At 42.2% G+C, this 25,945-nt stretch overlaps 1 protein-coding gene across 1 annotated transcript in view; it reads left to right on the top strand.

Moving 5' to 3' along the window:
- The first annotated feature begins 12,900 nt into the window (after nucleotides 1-12,900).
- AOAH (acyloxyacyl hydrolase) overlaps nucleotides 12,901-25,945 on the top strand; it is a 170,805-nt gene continuing 157,760 nt past the window's right edge. The window contains exons 1-2 of the mRNA XM_082662092.1: nucleotides 12,901-13,177; nucleotides 23,951-24,046. Of these exons, the coding sequence (XP_082518218.1) occupies nucleotides 13,057-13,177; nucleotides 23,951-24,046 (217 nt within the window). The 5' untranslated portion in view covers nucleotides 12,901-13,056. The remainder of the gene's footprint in view (nucleotides 13,178-23,950; nucleotides 24,047-25,945) is intronic.

A 25,945-nucleotide genomic window follows, 5' to 3' on the forward strand; every position in this document is an offset into this window, starting at 1 on the left:
TTATCATAAATGGGTGTTGAATTTTGTCAAAAGCTTTCTCTGCATCTATTGAGATGATCATATGGTTTTTCTCCTTCAGTTTGTTAATATGGTGTATCACATTGATTGATTTGCATATATTGAAGAATCCTTGCATTCCTGGGATAAACCCCACTTGATCGTGGTGTATGATCCTTTTAATGTGCTGGTGGATTCTGTTTGCTAGTATTTTGTTGAGGATTTTTGCATCTATGTTCATCAGTGATATTGGCCTGTAGTTTTCTTTCTTTGTGACGTCTTTGTCTGGTTTTGGTATCAGGGTGATGGTGGTCTCATAGAATGAGTTGGGGAATGTTCCTCCCTCTGCTATACTTTGGAAGAGTTTGAGAAGGATAGGTGTTAGCTCTTCTGTAAATATTTGGTAAGATTCACCTGTGAAGCCATCTGGTCCTGGGCTTTTGTTTGCTGGAAGATTTTTAAGCACAATTTCAATATCAGTGCTTGTGATTGGTCTGTTTATATTTTCGATTTCTTCCTGATTCAGTCTCAGAAGACTGTGCCTTTCTAAGAATATGTCCATTTCTTCCACGTTGCCCATTTTTTTGGCATATAATTGCTTGCAGTAATCTCTCATGACTCTTTGTATTTCTTCAGTGTCAGTTTTTACTTCTCCTTTTTCCTTTCTAATTCTATTGATTTGAGTCTTCTCCCTTTTTTTCTTGATGAGTCTGGCTAATGGTTTATCAATTTTGTTTATCTTCTCAAAGAACCAGTTTTAGTTTTATTGATCTTTGTTATTGTTTCCTTCATTTCTTTTTCCTTTATTTCTGATCTGATCTTAATGATTTCTTTCCTTCTGCTAACTTTGGGTTTTTTTGTTCTTCTTTCTCTAATTGCTTTAGGTGTAAAGTTAGGTTATTTTTGAGATGTTTCTTGTTTCTTGAGGTAGGATTTTATTGCTATAAACTTCCCTCTTAGAACTGCTTTTGCTTCATCCCAAAGGTTTGGGTCATCGTGTTTTCATTGTCATTTGTTTCTAGGTATTTTTTGATTTCTTCTTTGATTTCTTCAGTGATCTCTTGGTTATTTAGTAGTGTATTGTTTAGCCTCCATGTGTTTGTATTTATTACAGATTTTTTCCTGTAATTGATATCTAGTCTCATAGCATTGTGGTCAGAAGATATACTTGATATGATTTCAATTCTCTTAAATTTACTGAGGCTTGATTTGTGACCCAAGATATGACCTGTCCTGGAGAATGCTCCATGAGCACTTGAGAAGAAAGTGTATTCTGTTGTTTTTGGATGAAATGTCCTATAAATATCAATTAAGTCCATCTTGTTTAATGTATCATTTAAAGCGTGCTGCTATGTTGGCTGCATAAATATTTACAATTGTTATATCTTCTTCTTGGATTGATCCCTTGATCATTATGTAGTTTCTTTCTTTGTCTCTTGTAATAGTCTTTATTTTAAGGTCTATTTTCTCTGATATGAGATTAATACTCCAGCTTTTTTTTGATTCCCATTTGCATGGAATATCTTTTTCCAACCCCTCACTTTCAGTCTGTATGTGTCCCTAGGTCTGAAGTGGGGTCTCTTTTAGACAGCATATATATGGGTCTTTTCTTTGGTATCCATTCAGCCAGTCTGTATCTTTTGCTTGGAGCATTTAATCCATTTAAATTTAAGGTAGTTATCAATATATATGTTCCTATTACCATTTTCTTAATTGTTTTGGGTTTGTTATTGTAGGTGTTTCCTTCTCTTGTGTTTCCTGCCTAGAGAAGTTCCTTTAGCATTTGTTGTAAAACTGGTTTGGTGGTGCTGAATTCTCTTAGCTTTTTCTTATCTATAAAGGCTTTAATTTATCCATCAAATCTGAATGAGATCCTTGCTGGGTAGAGTAATCTTGGTTGTAGGTTTTTCCCTTTCATCACTGTAAATATTTCCTGTCACTCCCTTCTGTCTTTCAGAGTTTCTGCTGAAAGATCAGCTGTTAACATTTTGGCAATTCACTTGTATGTTATTTGTTGCTTTCTCCTTGCTGCTTTTAATATTTTTGTTTGTATTTAATTTTTGATAGTTTGATTAATATGTGTCTTGGTGTATTTCTCCTTGGATTTATCCTGTACGGGACTCTCTGCGCTTCCTGGACTTGATGGACTATTTCCCTTCCTATATTAGGGAACCTTTCAACTATAATCTCTTCAAATATTTTCTCAGTCCCTTTCTTTTTCTCTTCTTCTTCTGGAACGCCTATAATTTGAATGTTGGTGTGTTTGATGTTGTCCCAGAGGTCTCTGAGACTGTCCTCAATTCTCTTCATTCTTTTTTCTTTATTCTGCTCTGCAGTAGTTATTTCCACTCTTTTACCTTCCAGGTCATTTATCTGTTCTTCTTCCTCAGTTATTCTGCTATTGAATCCTTCTACAGAATTTTTAATTTCATTTATTGTGTTGTTCATCATTATTTGTTTACTCTTTAGTTCTTCTAGGTCCTTGTTAAACGTTCCTTGTATTTTCTCCATTCTATTTCCAAGATTTGGGATCGTCTTTACTATCATTACTCTGAATTCTTTTTCAAGTAGACTGTCTATTTCCTTTTCATTTGTTTGGTCTGGTGGGTTTTTACCTTGCTCCTTCATCTGCTATGTGTTTCTCTGTCTTCTCATTTTACTTAACTTACTCTGTTTGGGGTCTCTCTTTTTGCAGGCTGCAGGATCATTGTTCCTGTTGTTTTTGGTGTCTGCCCCCAGTGGCTAAGTTTGATTCATCGGGTTGTGTAGTCTTCCTGGTGGAGGGGACTAGTGCCTGTGTTCTGGTGGATGAGGCTGGATCTTGTGTTTCTGCTGGGCAGGACCACTGGAGGTGGCGCGTTTTGGGGTGTCTGTGAATTTATTATGATTTTAGGCAGACTGTCTGCTAACAGGTGGGCTTGTGTTCCTGTCTTGCTAGTTGTTTGGCATAGGGTGTCCAGCACTGTAGCTTGCTGGTCTTTGAGTGGAGCTGCATCTTAGCGTTGAGATGGAGATCTCTGGGAGACCTTTCACCATTTCATATTACGTGGAGCTGGGAGGTTCTGATGGACCAATGTCCTGATCTCGGCTCTCCCACCTCAGAGGCACAGACCTGATGCCCAGCCAGAGCACCAAGACCCTGTCAGCCACACGGCTCAGAAGAAAAGGGAGGGAAAAAAAGAAGAAAAATAATAATAAAATAAAGTTATTAAAATTAAAAAAAATTATTAAAAATAAAAATATTTTAAAGTCATGAAAATAAGAAAGAAAGGAAGAAGAAAGCAACCAAACCAATAAACAAATCCACCTATGATAACAAGTTCTAAAAAGTATACTAAAAAAAGAAATGGACAGACAAAACTAGGACAAATGCAAAAGCAAAGCTGTACAGACAAAATCACGCAAAGAAGCATACACACTCACAAAAAGAGAAAAAGGAAAAAATATATATCTATATATATAAAGAAAAGGAAGAGAGCAACCAAATCAATAAACAAATCTACCAATGATAATAAGCTCTAAATACTAAACTAAGATAAACATAAAACCAGAAACAAATTAGATGCAGAAAGCAAACCCCAAGTGTACAGTTGCTCCCAAAGTCTAGTGCCTGAATATTGAGATGATTTTTTGTCTCTTCAGGTATTCCACAGATGCAGGGTACATCAAGTTGATTGTGGAGCTTTAATCCGCTGCACCTGAGGCTGCTGGAAGAGATTTCCCTTTCTCTTCTTTGTTCGCACAGCTCCTGGGGTTCAGCTTTGGATTTGGCCCCTCCTCTGCGAGTAGGTCACCTGAGGGCGTCTGTTGTTTGCTCAGACAGGACGGGGTTAAAGGAGCAGCTGATTAGGGGGCTCTGGCTCACTCAGGCCAGGGGGAGGGAGGGGTATGGATGCGGGGTGAGCCTGCGGCGGCAGAGGCCGGCGTGACGTTGCACCAGCCTGAGGCACACCATGTGTTCTCCTGGGGAAGTTGTCCCTGGATCGCGGGACCCTGGCAGTGGCGGGATGCACAGGCTCCCCGGAAGGGGGGTGTGGATAGTGACCTGTGCTCACACACAGGCTTCTTGGTGGCGGCAGCAGCAGCCTTAGCGTCTCATGCCCGTCTCTGGGGTCTGCGCTGGTAGCCGAGGCTCGCGCCCGTCTCTGGAGCTCATTTAGGTGGTGCTCTGAATCCCCTCTCCTCACGCACCCCGAAACAATGGTCTCTTGCCTCCTAGGCAGGTCCAGACATTTTCTGGACTCCCTCCTGGCTAGCTGTGGTGCACTAGCCCCCTTCACTCTGTGTTCACGCAGCCAACCCCAGCCCTCTCCCTGGGATCCGACCTCTGAAGCCTAAGCCTCAGCTCCCAGCCTCCGTCCATCCCAGCGGGTGAGCAGACAGGCCTCTCGGGCTGGTGAGTGCCGGTCGGCACTGATCCTCTGTGCGGCAATCTCTCCGCTTTGCCCTCCGCACCCCTGTTGCTGTGCTCTCCTCCGTGGCTCCGAGGCTTCCCCCTCCACCACCACCCGTCTCTGCCCGCGAAGGGGCTTCCTAGTGTGTGGAAACCTTTCCTCCTTCACGGCTCCCTCCCAGAGGTGCAAATCCCATCCCTATTCTTTTGTCTCTGTTTTTCCTTTTTTCTTTTGCCCTACCCAGGTACATGGGGAGTTTCTTGCCTTTTGGGAAGTCTGAGGTCTTCTGCCAGCGTTCAGTAGGTGTTCTGTAGGAGTTGTTCCACATGTAGATGTATTTCTGATGTATTTGTGGGAAGGAAGGCGATCTCCAAGTCTTACTCCTCCGCCATCTTGAAGGTCTCCTAGGCTGACTTTTTAATTTCTTTTACCACTAATAAATTTATTTGGTTTTATTAAAAGCCACATATTGTCATTAAATCAAAATTTTTCATAGTTTATTATAATTGTTTTCATTCTGAATGTCTGAAAGCTGTTCATTGAAAAATTTCATCTTTCATCAATGCAGTATTTCCTTATTTTTTATTAATATTTACATATGAAATAAAATGGGGAGAAAGGGCCACTACCTGATTCTTTGCATTCATAATCATGTAATTTAGGACGTCTGACTCCATGGAAATAAAAGATCTAAGTTTCAGAGCTAACAATGACGGGATGAAAGGCTTCTGCTATTGCTGGTTGAGAATGAATTATTTCCCTGCATGGAGGAATTCAGGGATGTCCTTCATCGTGCTGTGTGTTAATTGGATTGTCTTTGGTATAGCTGGTTTAAGCGTGGCACAGATCATTTCCACATGGGTATCTTGAGTCAGGCTGGCCTTCTAAACCCACAGGTCTGTTTTAAAGTCTGAGCACTTTCTCACATCAAAGAGCAGAAGGGAAGTTTCTGAATCAAAAACTAAGTGGATTTCTTATCTCATGGCCTGCAGCCATAGGGTGTGCTAACTTCCTGGGAGAGATGTCTCACCAGAGCTTTTAAAAAGAGGCATTGGCTGGGTGCTTTACCTTCATTGGTCAGTTTGCAGGGAGATGCCTTCAAAGGAGCCATGTTACAGGAAACACCCAGTTAGATGGTCTCATTCTTTTTGGCTTGTATGCTGGGAAGGTAGATGCATTGCTGCTACAGAGCAGTGAGGAGGTGGTGTCTCCAGAGAGGCTAAACCACTCCTAAAATGTATTCCAGCAAAGCAGGGAACACCAGGGTAGCAGATGGTCTAATTAATGGCCTTCAAGAGTCTAGTCCCAGGAGAAGATAGAGGGATGAGGGTCTGAAGAAGGGTCACTCTTGGTCAGAGCAAACTGGGCAGGTCTGAAGTCTGCAGGGAAATCAACTTTGCCATCTTATTACAAAAACCATGACAAACTGGAAGAAATTGCACGACTCTAGACTTCACCCCCAGATAACATAAGACTCTCACTTCTTGTTTTCTCTCTGCAGTTATGGGACTGCATCTCAAATTCTAACTTGTATGCTTGGCCCTTATTGCATCCTTTGCTGATCTGATTCCACAGCATTTGCACTAGGGTTTAGTACTAAACCCCGAATTTACTGCCTTCAATGCTTTTCCTTTTGCATAATAGTCCTGAGAGCATTTTTTAAAATAGCTTCTTCTGTTTCACTGTACTGCCATAATATACCTTTAAATTTTTCATAAAATTTTTATAATATCTTAAATTTTTTTGCCTTTTGCTGGCTCCTTTCTTTCCCCCATGATCATTTATTGAATACCTGCCATGAGTCAGGTGCATGTTCTACGGTGATGGAGCTAAATAACTTGGATGCTGATGTCGTTAGCATCCAATGGGGGGCGGGGGGGGAATCAGGTGCCCACACTAATGGCCATGCCACAGAGGCAAGGGCCAGTGGAGGCTTGCCTGAAGTGTCCTGGGAGCACTGAGGATGGAGCAAACACTTGTGCTTGGCAAGGGGCACAGAAGGCTTTTGAGAAGAGGAGAACTTGAACAAAAAGAAGTTGTCCTGGAGACAAATACTCTTATCAGGAGAAGGATATTTCAGGATGACAGCTCATGCAAAGGCACTGAGGCATGAACAGCTGGGCATGTCTGGGGACATCACTGGTAATTTGGTGCCACCAGAACATAGGGCACATGGGAAAGTGATTAGAAATGTGGCTGGAGGGATGAAGTCTCCGGACGATGAGAAGACTTGTGGGCCGTTCCAAGGAATTCACCCTTTATTTGGTGGGCGATAGGGAGCTTTGATGGGTTGTAAGCATCAGGGTAATATGATCTATTGTGTTCTTGACTAAGATTGCTAATTTTCTTCAACTCTAATTTTACCTTTAATTGTACTCCCTGTATCTTTCTTTTTCTTTAAAACCCATAATACTTATTCTGGTTATCTATTTTCCAAAACCTATAAAATTATATTCATCCCCACCCTGTCTTCCCTTCCATCACCCTCCCATTGGAAGCACTTGGCAGGAGTTTGGATGTGGATTTGCATACAACATTTTAAGCACTTGCTCTGTGCCAGGCACCGTGTAAAGCAATTTCATGATCTTCTCTCCTCTCCCCTTACTGTCTGTCCACTACCTCTTAACACAATGACTGGGAATATTGGGGAGAGAGCTTTGAACCGAATGAAGAGCTCCAAAGAAGCCTGTAATATACTGCTCTGAGCTCACCCTGTGCATCTGGGGCTCGTGCAGTAAAATAGTGTACACTCAGCTCAAGGCAAGTTCTTAAGGTGATCTTATATTTAGGCACTTCACCTCTCAGACCGTATGACCATGACTGCTCTAGTCCTCTGCAACTGCAACGTCCCATACCTTCCACACGCACCTTGAAGCTGCGTTTTAGCCTTTTGTTCACAGTTAGCGTGAAGCTTAGTTCATTTTACTTAGGCTTCCTCCATGAAAATATCCCCAGAAGAGATTTAACTAATCCATATTTTTTAATATAGTGGCAAACTCCCCAGTAAGTCAGGACCTTGTCTTATTCATGACAGTCCCCTGATCACAGGTTAGCCTGTCTCATTTCAGTCTCAGCTGTGATATTGGTTTTTGCCAATTTGTGTTTCCATGAGCTGTCCAGGACAAGAGTTGGAGAGGAAAGTGCCTTTAGGGAGCATCTGCTGCCCATGATTCAAAGAAAACCCCACTGGGAAGAATAGGACAGGCCAGTGTGCCTCATTCCACCTTCCAAAAACTCATAATGCAAGGTAATCTTACATATTCAATTCAGAAAGAAAAATATTCACATGTATTTATGTATAATATACATGGTAGGCAGTTGCCTCCCAATATTCTATTTCTCCTTCTGTTTAGAACCCTGATTTTTAGCAGAGCCTGTTGCCATCAGAGTAAGTGATGGCAGCCTCCCTTAGTTAGGAGTGGTCATATGACTCTATTTCCCAGCACCCCTTGTAGCCAGGTGTGCCCACTGAGATGTATGCAGAAGTGTTGGGAGATTTGGGGGAAGAAGCTCTTTATAAGGAAAAGTGTGAATTTCACTAGCCATCTTCTGCTTTCTTCTACTGCTGGCTTGGAACATAGACATGATGGCTGGAGCTCTAGCAGCTATTTTAGCCATCTAAGGTCTAAAATTTTCTGTCCTACTAGTTATAGGATAGTAGGACAGAAAATAAAAAGGTTTGGCACCTGAAGACACCATGGGACAACCATAACAGCCTTGAACTGCCTACCCCTGGACTTCTTTTATCTAAAAATGAATAAAAGAATGAATGAATGAGCTTCAAGCTTATTTCAGCTATGTTTATTTTATTTTGTTCCATATGTGCATTCAAACTCAAGTTTACATGTTGGAGATCTAAGTCAAAGTAGTTTAAGTCTACCTTCCTCCCGATCTATAGCATATGGGAGTCTAAAGCATATGAGAATCAATCTATGATTGATATATGAGAGTCCAAAGCCCTCCCCAAGATACCCGTGAATCCCTGAGCATGTAAGCTCCTAGTCCTTCAGCTTCTGGAGTTGTTATTACCTGTGCTTCCTTTGCTCTGCCCTGCTCTGATCCAAACATGAAACTCATTTCCTCATTGATTTCCACAAGAATCCATTCAGGATCTTGGCAAAGTATCATCTCTCACATGGCACAGCAAACAACTTACTGATCTATGTTGAACTTCCTATTAGCTCAGGTCTTTTCGCCACCCCACTTCCCAGCACTTCTCTTTTGGCGCTTCAGCCAGGAAGACCCGAGTGTTTCATTTGATCCTGCGTCTCCCTTCTCTGCCCCTACTTCCTTCCTTTTACATCCAAATTCTACTGCCTCACTTATAAAAAGCAGCCCATGTGCCACAGCTCCTTTACCCAAATTTACTCTTAGGTGCCAGGCAGACAAAAGAAGTTCTATTTAATAGAATTCACTCTCCTAAGAAGGCAGTTGTCGTTGTAAATGGCATAGCTCTGCCAGTGAGTGTGAACGTAGCTCTAAAGTCTTAAGAACCTCAGAGTGCACGAAGGAGTGGGTGGGGTGTATGGGGAGCAGGAAAGGAGTGTTGGAGCAAAGATCTGCCTGTGTGTCTGGATCACGCTGCACCCTTGCCATTGCTACATTGTTAACACATTGAGGATCACTGGTTTATTTCCTGGTGCGTGTCTCTTCCTGCTGGAAACTACCAGTGTACCTCTTGGGAGGTGGGTTTCCACATTCTCTCTCACCATGTGGTTATTTTCTACATTACATCTGCAAGTTTCTCTCCTACCAGTGATAATACGCTTGGGTGGCCACTCCTCTGGGGTGTTCTGAATTTCTACTTTGTATCTACTTAAGTGCATTACTAAAATGGACATTCCTTTAAAGATTCCGAGAAAATATATAAAACATGTTAAAATTCCAATACCTGAGAAGGATAGTGTTAATTCATTGTTAGCTTTAAATTTACCTGACATTTACTCTTAGGTTTTTTTTCATTCATGTTGTCTCTTTAATCCTCATAATTTCCCTATAGTATTGGCATCATATACCCCATTTTGTAGTTAAATAAACTGACACCCAGAGAGGTGGATCCGCTTGCCCAAGGACACACAATTAGTAAGTGATGAAACCATGATGGAGATGAAAGTGTCGCTGATCCTAAGCCCAGAACCCTTTTAATTAGCCGACACGCACCCTTGTCACGGATTAATTTACCGTTTCCCTAGCAGAGAGCAGAGACGTGAGGTAGAATAAATAAACCCTGGCTGGGGAGGAGGGGTCAGCAAAGGATCTGGGCTTGGTGTGAACCGAGGGTCACCGCAGAGAATCCTGGGAAGCCAGAAGCAAGGGGAGGGATCCTTGGTGTCCGAAAGAGGAGGAAGTCAAAGCGAAGAGGCGCTTTTGAGGGAGCACCAGATCTTACAGTATCTCCTGTCACCCAGGTCAGTTGTTTTTGTTTTTTTGTGTTTTTTTTCTGATTAAGGAACTTGCTGTGAATGAGATGGTTGAGGCCAATGCAGTTCAATATATAGTCAGGAAGCATATTCAAACAGAACAAGCCAGAACCACCGGTGTAACATTTGAGAATTATAAACCCTCAGCCTTCTGTAGCAGCTGGACAGACTGTGATTTGAATCGAAACTCTCCGAGTGAAGTAAGCAACAAAGTGCTCCAAGGAAGAAATCTCATTTCCCAAAAGAAGATTTTGAGAAACTCAGAATTGGAGCATCTGACACAGGTGTCCTCAAGGGACATCGTACAGGGTCCAACAAGTCGTTAGAAACCATTGGCAGGTCCAGGGCCTTTCAGCAAGTTGTACAGAGATTCTAATAGGTCATGTGCAGTCAATGCTCCAGGAGCACAGGTAGCCCTGTCGGGGAGATGAGACCAGGCAGTCTGAGCGATGCCTGTGCAAACAGTAGGAGCCCTGCACCTTTGCCTCGGTGACCGGAGGGAGGGTTTGTTAGTGGTACATGGGCTCACGCACTCCCTTCAGCATCAGTTAGTGAAATCACTTCCTGACTTCTGTGTTCCTCTTTTTTTTTCTTTTTTTGCGGTACGCGGGCCTCTCACTGTTGTAGCCTCTCCCGTTGCGGAGCACAGGCTCCAGATGCACAGGCTCAGCAGCCATGGCTCACGGGCCCAGCCACTCCGCAGCATGTGGGATCCTCCCGGACCGGGGCACAAACCTGCGTCCCCCTGCATCGGCAGGCGGACTCTCAACGACTGCACCACCAGGGAAGCCCTGTGTTCCTCTTTTGACCCTGCCAAGTAAGAACTCACCTTTCAAGCATGAAAATCACTTCCGTTTAGGGAAAACCTACTATATGTCAAACACTACCATGACATTCCCCCACAGCTGAAGAATCTCAGCCCTGGAAATGGTAAAGGACTGGCTCAGTGCTATACAGCTAAGCCTGGGGTTCCCAGGGCAGCCAGCCCTGCCCGAAACCCCAGCATCTCAGGCTGCCTCAGGACCGCCGTCCGTGTGGTGCTTGTGGGTGGAACTGCCTGGGTCACGCACACATGACCAAGGGCCTAAAAGTTGCACACAGCCTAACAGTGAGAAATGCCTCTCACCCTGAGGTGTCCCAGTCCTGCTTGCAGCTATAGATGTAGACCAGGAGACCCTCAGGAGGCCCAGAGCCAGGGCCAAATGCTTTTGCCGAAGCTGTGTGAAGATTCCTCACCCACCTATGGGTTAACAAACTAGACTCTGCTCCTGGAGGGCTGCCCTGCACACAGACGGTGTTCGATAAATGCAGCCTTCAGTAAATGCAGCCAGTGTCATTTTCCTATACCTTGGCCTGCAACTACCATGGGCGTCTTAGAATTCTCTCGAAATCTGGCCTGGGGTGCAGATTTCATCATACTCCTGCTGGGATAATAACCAAAGCTTTGATTTACCAAATCTTCTTGCTGGACACACTGCTTTATAGTATGAATACATCGTCTATTTTAGTCCTTCCAGCAACCCTGACAAATATTATTATAATTCCAGTATAAATGAAGAAGTAGAAGAAAGTATAGAAAGGTTCCATCACTGGTCTAATACATGACTCAGAAGTGAACAATGGATAGGATAGTTGAACATGTGTCTTTTTGTCTTTCCAGTCAGTGCTATTAATAACTCTATTATCCTGCCTGCCGAGGAATTCCCTGGAATTTCTCTAGGCCCTGAACCCTCTGTTGGTCGTGGTGACCTCCAGAGCTTCCCTTGGCCACAGGGTCAGAGACCTTGTGAAACAGCAGCTCAGCCTCAAAGGGAGCCACGGGTCCATGGTGACCAAGGACATCCATGGCATTCGCTGGCCTAACCAGTGCTGGACCCTTAAGTAGGGAAATACTCTGGTGTGTGATATCTCTGCTGCAGGTTCAGAGATTTGACAAATTGGCATTTGTTAAACTAATGCTCACCCAAGAAGTCTTCAAACCATAAAAATTGGTATTTCCTACATCCTGGAAAGAATACAACTCTAAAATTCCACCTGCTGCTTAAAATGCTGTTCCTTAAGTAAAAGCAGGAGGAGAAGAAATGTCTATCAATTTTGATAGCTTTTATAATATTCTGTAAAGTTTATCATAAGCTTTCCTCAGAGCCTAAACAGGGAGAATATTAATTGCATGATCCCGCAGGCTTATCTAGATTGCGGCCCTTTGCCCCACTCCCCTTATCTCATCGGAGAATGGCTTGTGACTTTGCTTTATCCTATTTTAGGACAAAGCATTTAGATTATATGTCTTTTCTCTATCTATGATCTGGTTTAGTTTTCAGTTTGTTTGTTTGTTTGTTTTCTTCTTGGAAAAATAGCATTAAATTCTCATCTTCAAAATAGAAAATCAGTCTTAAAAATGAACAAATCTTTCACAGGTGAGGGATGTAAACAGACTTTGAAATTCTGGAGGAAAGAGATGCATTGTGCACAGTCAAGTAAATATGAATTGGTTAATTTCAGCTCATCTTTTTTCTTATTAGATTGAAAATCCAGCCATTTTGACTGCCCCTTTACTGTCTCACTGTTCATTTTCTGAACACCAATGAATGGCCTTGGGAAAACTTGACCCTTCAAGGAATAATCCAACTTCTCCAGAGGAAAATAACTACTTGACCAGAATATTCTTTAAGAACAAAATAAGGAGCCCAACTTCACCATATAAAACTGTTTAGAGCAAAACTAAACTTCTGAATACAACGGATTATAATTTCTACAGCCTGTGAACAACTGCTGATCAAATTGCTAAAGGCTGCTGTTTTTGTGGTTGAGGCTTTCTTCTTTGGTTTTACTTTTAATGTAGTTTTGTTTTGCAAGAACGAAAGAGGAAGGGCCGCCTAACCAGGCTGCGGGACGATTCCAGCAAGCCTCGAGTTTCCTGGGGTTCACAGCCGCGGACTTCAGCCAGCAAGTGCAGAAGCGCTGTTGCTGCCTCAGCTGCACCTGGGTTTTTCCTTGTCTTGCAGTTTGTAGCTTAGAAGAACGGTGTGCAAGCGACTCCAGCTCTTCCCACACCCAGGCCAGTGTGGCTCTCTCTCAGGGCTCTGTCATAGTGAGAAGTGTGTACGTGAGTGTGGTGTGTGTGTGTGTCAGAAAACGAAAGAGAAGGGGAGAGAGACTGATCGATTCTTCGGCCTCAAGTTCAGCATCCCTTAGTTGTCCGCTTCTGTCCCCAGGCTGGTGTCTTCTGGTGCAGTAGCTCCGAGATGAAGCCACCCTGGAAAATCCTTATGGCCACTCCTCTGTTCTTTCTCCTGACCCTTCACACCTTGGCCTCTCCAGCCTATGACCACCAGCCCAGCACCAGACGCTCCAAAGTCTGTATAGGTACGTAAATATTCTATTTTTAATGTGGATATCATGGGGTCAAATCCTTGACTTGCATAGTAAATCATCTATTTAATGGCATCCATAGCTATAAGATTCCAAGTAAGACACCAATAACCTTACCAGCGTAGAAAAATTTTGCTTCTTAGAGTAAGTGTTCACACTACATGCACATATGTGTGTATAGAAGCATGCTATATAGTTGCTAGTTTGAATTAAAAGTCTTCCACCTCATTGGTGATTGGAATTTTTTCCCCCTGGATGGGCAACTATAAAAGCCTGAAATTCTTACCTGCTTTCGGGACAGTAGACAGCATTACACAGTAGAAGGAAGGTGGACTTTGACCTTTGAATTGCTGCCAACTCCTCCCCCTCTGTTCTGTCCCTTACAGTCTGAAGCTTTGAGCAGCTTAACACTTCCATACCTCTGTGTTCTTATGGATGAAACGAGGCTTATTATACGCACTTCATGGTGATGTGAGAATTGAGATCATGCATGTAAATTTATGGTATTTGCACACAGTAAGGATTCAACAATCTTAGTTTTCTTCCTTCTCTCAGTGAGTCCAGAGATGGCAATAAAAGGACAGTCACCTGGAAACATTGAACTTTGACTGAGCTATGGCTTTCACTTATCTTTTATTGAAGTATTTTACTTCAAAGTAGTTGTTGTTGTTTGGTGTTTGGGGTTTTGTTTTTCGTTTTTTTGGGGGGGAGGGTGTTGTTTTTTTGTTTGTTTTTTTGGAGAGGAGTAAAAGTAGGGTGAGACCTTTGATATTCATGTTATACCTGGAGATTCCTGAACAGGGCCAAGGGCTTTCAGTGGGTCAGTCCATGGAGCCAAGGATACTCAGAAGTCTGAGTAGTAATTATTCAATGAGCAGATCTCAAAATAAAATCCTGCTTTAAGAAGCCAGAAGAAGAACTCGAGGGATAAGTATGGTGGCCATCTCTTACAAATGAAAAGTTTGGATACAGATTATGATACATATGAATTATTTCTGGAGACAGTACAGAAGAATATCTGAATTAGTCCTATTTCCTGAAAAACCATGATTTCCAGTCTTTATACATGTTAAGGAGCACATCTCTGGTTTCAAGGTCTTCTTTTAAATTAAAACCTTAAGACCTGGATTCCCCGCGAATCTATTCTCCACAGGCCTGGAAGCAGAGGTATGGCCCCATTGGAGCCATGCCTGGGAGGTTATCCCCACCACTGTTTGGTTCCATCAGATAACTATTTACCACCTTCTATTTTCTCAAAACAAACACCTAAAGCTTGTCAAGTGGAAATGCACTTGAGAAAGGCTTAAGTGGAATCAGTTCTATTTCTAGGATGGTTGCATCATCTGAGATACTTGGCCCTCCACCCCTATAAAGTAGACATGAGATACTCGTTCCCTTCCCTGCCCCATTCCCACTGAGGCATAGAGAATTAGAAGGAGGTGTTGAGGGGATTCTAGGATGCAGTTGTTCTGGCTATCTATTATTGCATAACAAAATTTAAAATAACCATTTTGTCATACCATGATCTTGTGGGTCGAGTGTGCACTTTTAGCACCAGCACGCCCAGCAGCTGTGGCGATTGGAGGTGTCTCCTGAAAGGGGACCTGGGGGTGCTCTTAGGCACTGGCCAAATGTGGATGTGTCTTAGGAAGCAGCGAAGTAAGCTTACTCGCAGCTGGTGGTAAGAGGAAGAGCCTCATAGAGGGGCTGGGAGAAGAGGAGGAATTGTCATTTGGACTTCTGTTAATCCCAACAACTTTCAAATGAAAAGCAGGACTACATGACTTCCAACTCATTGGCTCCCATAGTCCAGAGTTTGCACGTAAGAGGTCAACCTACACAGAGAAGGACTTTTCTTCTGGCTGTCATCTAACATCCTGGCACAGAGAATCTGGGCTAAGTCTTTTAGCTCACTGAACAAGAGGCAGGGGAGAGTGAGGAGAGCTCCCAGTGCAGATGTGGCTGCCAGGGTCACGGAGGGAGGGGACAGCTCTCACAGAAGTGGGAACTCTTGTGACTCGAGAGATACTCCACAAGGAGCCACTGTAGAAGTTATTGAGTGATTGAGCCAACATCCCCATCATAAACAAACAACCCCAGCTCCTGTACCAAGAGGAACCTTTGCAGTGGGGAACTAACCAGCAGATCTGGAGGGCATGGCCTTGAACATATTCCAAAATCAGAACTAAGCTATGCAAAGCCCCAGTGGCCTCTTTCCCAATTTACCATAATTCCTTTGCACTGAACTGTACGTTCATTTGATCACTAAGTAAACTCTGATTCTACTGTGCTGGAACAGCCAGGGCCTCTTTCTGCCACTTTTCAAATGTTATGAAATCAATAATAAGCCATGTTCATTTTTGCAAAACATTATTTTCTTTACATGGCTGATTTAGGGGCAAAGTAATCCTTATGTTTCTAAGTCATTGACATTTAAATTAATTCACTGAATTTTGGTTTTTTTTTTTTTCAAGGAATCTTTTTAAAGCGCTTAAAAAAATTTTTTTTCCCTCATTCATGTTTGGTTAAGTATATAAAATGCCTTCAGAGTCCGATAAAACCTCCTCCCCACCGAACCACATCACACACACAGTGGTCAGAGATGACTTTATAGTTTGAAAGATAAAGGGGAAGACGTGATCCTAAGCTTTCAACCAGCATGAATGGTAAAATGACAATGTCTCTGACAAAAATAGGAAAGATTTAGACAGAGCCAGCAGAGATTGAAAATTTATGATCACAATTTACATGTACAGAAGTTTCATTTTCTCTATTTCTCTATATCTGAACACTAGTTCATAAGCCACCACCATTGCTGCTGAGGGCAGCAAACATTTCATCTTTCCACTCATGTGTTTAAATTTAGTCTCCTCTGGATAATTCAGGGCTCTCTTCTTTTTCCCCTCTCTGAGGGTTGCTCTCAGTCCTTGGGGAGGTCTTTTGTATCACCCTGGCACGGTTCTCGGCCCTCAGAACTCCCACAGTGAAGTGTCACGGCTGGTGCAGCTCATGGGCTGTTCTTAACAGAATCCACGGTCACTCCCTGCTGACAAGCTGCTCACCTCCACCCTCGTGGGCCCTGCAGACCCTTCAGGTGTAGCCAGATGCCTGCTGGTTCCCAGCTGCAGCTGCAGCCCTCTGCACTTTGTCCCCCACACTTCACACTTGCCCTCTTCTTAATCCCCTACTTTTGTTTTTAGATTATCACAGAATTTAATCCCAACCTTGGCACAGATGGTAGGTTTCTGATCATCTCAATTTTCACTGAACTCACCTTTGCCTTTTTTTCTTTTTTTCCTGGATTGTTCTGGGGCATAACCCTGAAGAGAAGGACCACAAAGGCACTCTAGAGAGAGGTCCACAACTCTGTGAAAGGTCCCAAAGTGAGCAAAACCAGAAGAATCCAAGTGGGCAGTATGCTTTTCCTTAAGGAGAAAGTGAAAATTTTCTTTTTTGGAGGGAAGGGGTGGGCAGTAAACTAGATCATAGTTTAAATGTACTATGAGAAAGAGGGGAAAAAAAGAATGTTACAAAGCATTAAGCAGAGTAAAATCCCCATAAAATTATATATAATGTGCCTATCTCTCTACTTATATAGCTGTCTTCCCAGATAGGATGAACAGCAAAATGCCAATAGTTGGTGTATTGTTATCTATGAGTGACGAGGTTACAAATGATTTGTAATCTCTTTTCAGTGCATTTCTGAATTTTCCACATTTTCTAGATGAGCTTGCAAAAACAATAGTAAGACATGGTGGTTAAGAGCAAAAGAGCTTAAGCTCTGGGGTCAGACTGCCTGGATTGGAATCCTGGCTCTGCCACTCTGTACATATGTGACATTAAGGGCACAGTTTCACCCTCTGTACCTTGTGTCCCCCATCTGTAAGATGAGATTACATGGGGCCTGCATCCTTGGGTGGTGTGGAGGGCTAATGAGTAAACACACATGAAGGACTTAGAACTGTGCTTGGGACATACTAAGTACCCAAAGGGGTTGTGATAATGTATTCTTTTGGAAATCAGGAAAAAAATATTGAAAATGAGCTATGGAAGTCCTGCATTTAAACCTATCATAAGGCAAAGAGGCCTGAGTAAACTGAATAATTGCATGGGAATCTACATCTTATGCAAATACAAATTCTCAAATCTTGGATATCTTAAGGGAAGATTCACTTATGAAAAAAGATTGCATAGTGTATTAGCTTTCTATTGCTGTGTAATAACTTGCCACACATTCATCAGTTTAAAACAACATAAATTTATCATCTCACGGTTTCTGCACATGAGAAGTCTGGACATAATATAACCCGGTTCTCTGCTCAGAGTTTTACAAGGCTGTAATCGAGATGTCACGTGGGGCTGCGTGTGATGTGAGACTCAGGTTCTCTCGCAAGTTCAGTAGTGGTTGGCAGAATTCAGGTTCTTGGATTTGCAGGGCTGAGGTCCCATGTGCTTGCGAGCTGTCAGCCAGGATCACTCTCAGCTCTGAGAGACTGCCCCTTTGCAAAGGAAGTTAATAACGTAGCTATTTCTTTCTTGTTTAAGAACTGCTGGAGCAAGCTCTCTACATTTAAAGGGCTCACCTGATTATGTTGGGTCCACCCAGGATAACCTTGAGTAACTCAAAGTAAACTAACTAGGGTCCTTAATTACATACGCAAAATCTCTCTTATCTAGAACATAACACAATCACAGAAGTGATATCCAATCACATTCACAGGTTCTGCCCTCACTCAGGGGAGGGGATTAAGTAAGGCCTCTACAGCAGGAGACAGTAATCTTATCATTCTGCCTACCACTCATAGAAATGCTTCAAAAAGAAAAAGTCTTCAAACTAAACACCAGATAGTATTGCAAAAGAGAATTGATGTGACGTGGTCCCAAAGTGATTCACCAAATAGGCACGACTATATAGTAGAAGTTCATAGATGAAGAGTAAGCTGTGGGTTGAAGCATTTTTTGTTTTATTTTGTTTTTGAGGGAAAGGGGCTTGATATTCAAGATTTTTCTCCTGGCCTTCACACTCAGAATTTGGAAAGGAAAACAAATTACTCCACTACCATACCCTTTCTCTCATATAGTAGTTGTTTTTCAATGTTAGTGTAGAGGACAGAGTCCCCACCTGAATCTTTCCCTGGACAAAGTCCATCTAAGACCAAGCATAAAACTGGAAAGACCGTCACAAGCAACCATTTCAGGACACTAAAAATCAACCAATGGCACACAATGAATTGAGGAATGTTTATTCTTGAAAAACTGCTTGAACTTCAGGAAGAACAGACTCTGACCTTTTTTGCCTGAGGCTGCTCCGTCTCCACTTGCCCTCAGCTTAGTGAGAAGGTCTAAAAGGGCAAAAGGGAAGATGCAAGGCCTCTTGAGGTCTAGGTTTGGACCTGACATGCTCTCACTTCTATATTCTACTGATCAAAGCAAGGTCACAAGACCAGATTCAAAGCCTGGAAAATAGATATCACCTCTTCCTGGGAGGAAGTATAAAAAGTCTGTGGCCATTTTTAATGTACCACACAAGAGGGCTTTATTTTTCTATTCTGTGGGTGCCAAAATCTGGGTTCAGAGAGTTTAACCGTCCTGCCAAATACAACAGCTCATAAGTAATAGAAGCAAGATTTGAATCCAGGTCTGTCTGAACCACAAATTCTTCAGTCTCTGCTGTACCATAACTTCTCCCTTCTCTTTCCTCCCTTCCACTCTCTTTTCTTCTCCTACCCACTCTCCCTATCCATGTCCAGACTGAGAGTAGGATGCAGAAGAAAAAGTGAAGGTTCAGTGTTCATACCTGGGCTGTGTGCTGCCATCTCTGGCTTGATAACTAATATCTTAGGGAAAAAAAGCTGGCTGTAGGATCATTTTGGGTGATTGTTTTCCTACCTTTCTTTCTTATTTCCTTTTCTCTTCACCAACATGAGAAAGATCTGGGATAAAAGTTGTTGATTAGAATTACAACATATAAAACTATATCCTCTGCTCCCACCCGATTAGCGAAATCTGAGAACAGAATTTAGGTGTTTGTGGAGGGGCATTGGGTGGGGAGAGAGGGATCAGGTGAGGAATGCACTTGATAATGTCATGCTGGTCCAACAGGGGTGCAGGGGCCCAAATCCAGGTGTGGTGTGACTCTAAAACCTGTGCTCTACGCTTCTCTAGGGCCCAAACCAGAAACAAGAGTCATCCTTGATTCTCACATTTCTCCTCAATTTATTAATAAATCCAATCGGGTCAGCCTCCATAACAGATTCCAGATTTGCCCATTTTCCTCCATCCCCACTGCCACTCATTACTCTATCCAATCAGCGATCACCTCTCTCCAGGACCAAAATAGCCTCCTTCTTCATCTCTCCGCCCCCAAGATCCTTCCTCCTCATGACAGCCAGCATGATATTTTAAAGACACAGATCACATAGTAGCAGCCCTCTCCACAAAGCCCATTCATAGTTTCCCATTCCTCTCAGGTTGAATCCCTACCTCTTTTGCCATCTACAAAACCCACAGACTTGACCTCCACCTGTGCCTGCATCGCATCTCCTAATGTCAGGTTTTCCCAGTCTCATTGCCGTAAGGTAGGCACCAGTTCCTCCTACCTACAAAGCCTGCCTGGCTGCTCACCCTGCTTGCTCCTTTCCATTATATGAGCCGTTTTTGTGTGTGTTCTTCAGAGAAGCCTTCTCTCTCTATCAGCTCTAGTTAATGTTCATACCACCTCGTCCTTGTTGCCCTCTGTTACTTCACCTTGTTCCTTTTCTTCATAGTACCTAAAATTATTTATAATTGCACGCGTGCTTACGTGTTTACAATCATTTTTCCCTAATAGAGTATGATCTCTGAGAGGGCAGGAATCGTATCTGTTTGTTCTCTGCGTGTACTCATAGCTCAGCATGGTGCCTGGACTCAACACATACTGTGTTCCAGTCCCAGCTCCCCTGCTCACTAGCTCCATAATTGGCAAGGCATCTGAGCTCTCTGAGCCTCCGATTGCTGGTCTATACGATAATAAGAACAGTAATTCCTGCATCTGTGAGTTGTTCAGAAGTTTGAATGAGATGATAATGTATGCAAAACCCTTTGAAATCTGCAGAGAACATTCTAGCCATGTGATGAATTATTTATGCCCTGACTCAGGGTCAAAAATGGAGTGTAGTCACGCCGACCCTGGTTCTGACAACTGCCAGGTGCTTTCAAGGCTTCTCAATGAAGTGTAGGCTTCAGACAAATGAGAAATCTACTAGACTGCTCTCTGCAGTTGGCTGAATTTCCAGCCAGCACAGATATGATTATAATTAGAGTTTCAAGAGTTCTGTTTCATTTCAAAAGGATTCCGTGGTACAGTCTGCAGTCTACCTGAGATGTGTGTCTAGAAGCTGATTGCAGTGGCAGGTGTTTTTATTCTGGCCTATTTGCTTCTTTTCCTACAATATCAGGGGTGTCTGTTTCTATTATACTCATTATTTTCAGTTGCCAGGTGAGAAGAGATTTTCCATATCTCCATATTTCCATTTCCATAATTTCACTATCTGAAATTTCAGATAGTGACCACTGAGCAAAATACATAGTTCTCACCCACTCTCATCACTTCCTAAATGAACAGTTGCTTGGACAAACTTGCTTTAGCAGACCCAGGCCTTTTATTCGCAGCCAGAGAATAGTCTATAAGGGGAGGAATTACTCTGCACATGCATTTCTCCAAGGAAAAACATTGTTTTAGCCTGTCAAGACAGTAAAAGCTCTTATTAGAAACTATAGCAAAGTCAATGTCTCCATTCTTGCTGCTAAAGGATTCAGGACGCACCTCACTGCAGACCCTAAATTCACAATCCAATGGGAGTTGAGCTCGCTGGAAATGGGCAGGGATGTCCAGGTGAGCAGGACTCAAATCAAAGCTGAGCCCAACATGGGCGTTTACATATTTCAAGCCCCATTACCTGCTTTTCTGCAGGGTCCTTTTGATCATAATAACTCTTCACTAGGCAGAGTGGCGATGGTGGCAAGATCCACCCAATCTTCAGAGACAGCTGACTTTTTCTTGGTTCCTTTTTATTTACCTAATGATCTCCAATTTTAGCCAGCAGTGCTAAGGAGTCACAAAAGTCATGAGTCCTTGTTGGCATTGCTCTGAGTGAAAGAAAAGCCCACGTCTGTAAGTACAAAGGAGCAGGTTGGTCTCAAGCAGCACAATTCTCTTTGCATTCATCCTTCCACTCCAAGGATGAAGATAAATACATACCTGTGTTTCAAGTCCATTCTGGGCGCCAGATGCTGCAGCTCATTGATGAGACTCCGTATGAAGTGATTGCTATTCAAGGTCTCAACCCAGTCTCCACCGCGTTCTTCTTTGATCCTGAGCTACACACCATGACCATTTGCTATAGAATCTGCTGGTTGACTTAAGAGAGGGCGCTGGTTGTTTCACACCAGGATGAAAAGTGGAGCCTTTTCCTGTAATGAGATGGAACAAACAGTAAGCAATGTCGTCAGTGGGATGACCGAGCCAGAACACAAATTCAGTTGCATCCATTAACCGTTTCCCATGGAGGTCCCCAGCAAGTGACAACTGAAGTGTCCCCCGGTTGGTTCTCCAGTCAGTTGGCTTCAAGTCAGCCAACATCTCTCATCTCCTTCCTCCAAACCAGGCTCTTATGTCAGGCACTCAAAGTTAGAGATACTAAGACCCCATTCCTGCCCTCAAGGAACTTATGCTCTAACTCTAAATTCTTAAAAAGAGGCTCCAGAAGGGTAGGTAACTTGTTCAGAGTTACACCATTTTAAGTGACTGATCCAGTATTTGAACCTTGTTTAAAAAAAAAGTTTATTTTTTATTCCAAAGCTTCTCCCTTTTCAACTATACCACATTGCATCCTCTTGTCACATTGCAGTATAATTACTTATAATTATTTTCAATTGCAGTTATTAAAATGTATTTTGCTCCACCTAACTTAGCAGGTGATTAGCAGGGACATAAATCAAGGTGTAATAGTGCATTATAAATGTTGAAAATATGCCCATATATTAAACATATTTTATATATTTAAAATAAAAGTGAAATTGGTTTATCTCTGGGTGATTTAAGTGATGTTTATCTTTTTTACATTGTTGTGTATCTTAAAATTTTTCTGCAATGAGATTGCATTGCATCTATCTTTTTTGAAAAGTTATTTTTAAAATAAAACAAAATAGATATGAAAATGCTTTTTAGGCTGTAAAGTGCTAATAAGTATCAGCTACTGAATTCATTGCAATGTAATAAAACCCTCAATGCATGGATTAGGCTAAAAGCACATCAAATCAACCTTGGTAACTGATGTTGATAAATGTCCCAGAAGTAGGTGCTCCCAGAGCAGTAAGACTATGGTTATCACAGATTTGGTGAGCCCAGCTTTGCCCAGCTGTACCAGAGGGTACAGAACAAATGAGGCCAGAGCCTGCTCAGGTGTTGCAGTGTCTAGAAAGGTGGAAATCTCTCCCTTTTTGTTGCCAATCTCTCATTTTATGGGAGGTTTAAAGAAATGCCCAATTGTAATATTCACATCTGTTATCAGCCACTTTCCCTCAAGGATTCCTAGTGGGAATTTGGCTTTAATGACACTGCATGTGAACTTGGGTCCCCAGCTCCTTGAGCAGGTGGATAGCAGTGAGCTTACTTCTGGGCCAGGCACCCTGGAACTTCTTTACTTTGGATGTAATCCTTCTTTTGCCTCCTTGGAAACCAACCTCTGCCAATAAGTGCTACTCCTCCTATCCAAATGAAGCCTAACAATTTCTTCTCAGGCTTACTTATCTTTGACCAACCAACCTCTTGCGTACAGAAGAGTCCCCTCCCTTTGGACAAAGGAGGTTTGGGCTTCCCTAGCAGTTTAGGAGATCAAGGTTGGTGATAGAAACTTCTAGGGGTATTAGCCTAGCAGTTCTGAGCCTTCACACTTATCATACATCAAGGTAGCTTAAGGAATATATTCCTAATTTAATCCAAGGTTCCTTCTAGACACTTATCATATTGGTACATGCTTTCAAGCCGAGTGCTTTATAGCTGGGAGGTAAAATAATATTTTACAATAGTGTATGATTTCAAAGGACCTTCACTTGCACTTTTATTTCATTTAATCATCACAGCAGCCCTTTGGGAAACTATTTACTTTGCAGTGAGGAAAACAAGGCTTGGAAAGGATGGGTGGTAAATCCAGGATTCAAGGGCAAGACTCAATCCCAGGTCTTCTGACTCCAAATGTTGGGCAATTTCCGCTGCTTTGCTACCATTAAAAATCTGACCGTAGGTCACGGGCTGAGAATGTGTAGGGTGAGAATGATCTTACTCACAGTGAAGCTGTCCTGCAGAAGGGAAGGAGAGGGGACAGGAAAGGAGCCGCTGTCCACTGAGCTCCTCCTCAGTGGTGGCTGTCCTCCATGCACCATCTCCTGTAAATGTCCTCCGTGCACTATCTGCCCATTTACAGGAGATAGTGATCAAAAAGGAATGGAAATAAAGCAAGATTCAGTTACTTCCCCGAAGTCACATAGCTTACAAGTGACAAAGGGAAGCTGGTAGCCAGTCTTTCTGACGCCCAGATACACAATCTTCTTACCACACTTCATATTTCACTACAACTCAGTGCATTCACGTACATGGTTGATGGCAAAGAAAAGTTCTCTGTTTTAGAAAGGTTTGTGTTGTTAAGGACACACGTATATCCGCTTTCTTTCCCCCAGCCCTCCAGCACAGCTTTCTATGTGACGTGGCTGATTTCTGCTCCCTTGCAGGGTGTGTGCTGGTGGTGTCTGTGATTGAACAGCTTGCTCAAGTTCACAACTCAACGGTCCAGACCTCAATGGAGAGACTGTGCAGCTACTTGCCTGGTAAATACAGAAAGGCTCACTTGGCTGTGGGTCTGCGTTTCTTTTTCATTCATGAGCCATCACGAGTGAGTTGATACCCTACATGTGCTCACAGAGGAGAATCTGATTGTGTTATTTCTGTGAGTTGATATTCTTATGGAACTCATAGAAATTAAAAGGAAGACACAAAAAAATACTTGAGGCAGTTTTTTTCCCCTGACATTCATTCTCTCTCATGGCAGAATGAGATTGTTGTGGACATTCGGGGAATAAAATGTAGAATGGCCGATTGTTGTTTTATGTGTCACATTTATAATGATTTGCCCACCTGGTGATCATGGCCTTAAGTACCGAGAAGGTCAAAATTATGAATAATGAATAATTTTCAATGATTTATGTTAATTTAACCACACACACATTCTCAGATGCAAGCACCTCCTTTCTAACACAGAGCTTTATTTAGGCGGAGGAGACAATGGATCTTAAAACTCCAAATGGGAAAATAATCTGGGGACATTCCATTGATTTGAACTGGATTTCTATAAAATCCTTTACACATCCTGCAAAAGAAGGAAATGATTGGTGGTTTAAACAAATTGTATAGTTTTTTACACTCTCAGCAGAAAGAAAATATTGACGCTATTTCTCTTATAGAATACTGTTAGGTGTACAATCACAATGAATAAACTTCTTTGAGAGTCAAATTTTCATTCACTTAATGTTAAGGAACTAATTCTTCAAAGATGCCTACATTATTATTTTTAAGTAAGGTAGTTGGACTCATGACGATTTTATATTTGATTTAACAGACGTTGTGTCAATTGCATCAAAACATTTTCAGAAAATTTATTGCATGCAGTCTCAATGTATACTCATAAGCTCATTTTTTTAGAATTCAAAAATAAAGACTGGGAGAGGATAATACACAAATACATGTGTTTGCAATGTCCCAGTTTGACCATTGCTAAGATTTTGACATATTTCCACAGAATTAGAAGGTAACGAATAAACTTGAAATGCCCTTTGGCCTCCCCCACTCCCAGTTACATTTTCCTACCTCCTCCCTAGATGGAACCACTCATAGGAACTTGATGGGCATTGGGTTTGGCAAATTTTATACTTTTACATTCACTTGTATGAATCCATAGACTATGTGTAGTATTGTCTGTGGATAATTTTTTAACCTTTTCTTGATAAAAGGAAACAAATTTAAAAAACACAAAATAAATGTAGAGCTTTATCAGTTATTGAAAGAACACCCTTGTAAACATAGCACAGGTCAGGAAAGAACAGATAGGTAGCTGCTCCAAAAGTCCCATCCACATGCCTCAACCCATCATAAATTCCTCCTCCCCCCTAAAAAAACAACATCCTGAAGATTACTATAATCATTTCCTCGTATTGCTTTATAGCTTTATCACCCAACTGCGTATCTCCAGACACCATAGTCTTGCCTAGTTTTTAAATTTTTGATGTGTCTTTTAAGTCGATTTTAATCTACCAGTTTCCTTTCCATCCCTTCCTTTTCCTTGTAATTTAGCTGTGGAATCTGTCGTGTAGAGTTTCTGCATTTTGCTGATGGCATCCCTGTGGTATGATTGAATATGTTTCTCTGTGCTCTGTATTTCCTGAAAATTGGCAGCTAGATCCAGAGGCTTGATGAGACTCCAGTTTGATTTCTTTGGCAAGGCTATAAGTGATGGTGTTTTCTTTCAACAGGAGGCCATCATAAGTGGTTTTCTCTTTTCTATTTTTGTGATATTAGCAGCTGTTGATGCTCTATGACTAGGTCTATCAGGTCATTGGAGGTTGCAAAATGGTGCTATTCTAATCTATCAATTATATTTCCTTTAGTAGTTGAAATATATTAGAGACAGTTTCTCTCATCATCATCATAGCTTAGGGATGTTTTTCCCCACA

The sequence above is a fragment of the Grampus griseus genome (genome assembly GCF_964374135.1).
Source record: "Grampus griseus genome assembly, chromosome: 9".
NCBI lineage: Eukaryota > Metazoa > Chordata > Mammalia > Artiodactyla > Delphinidae > Grampus > Grampus griseus.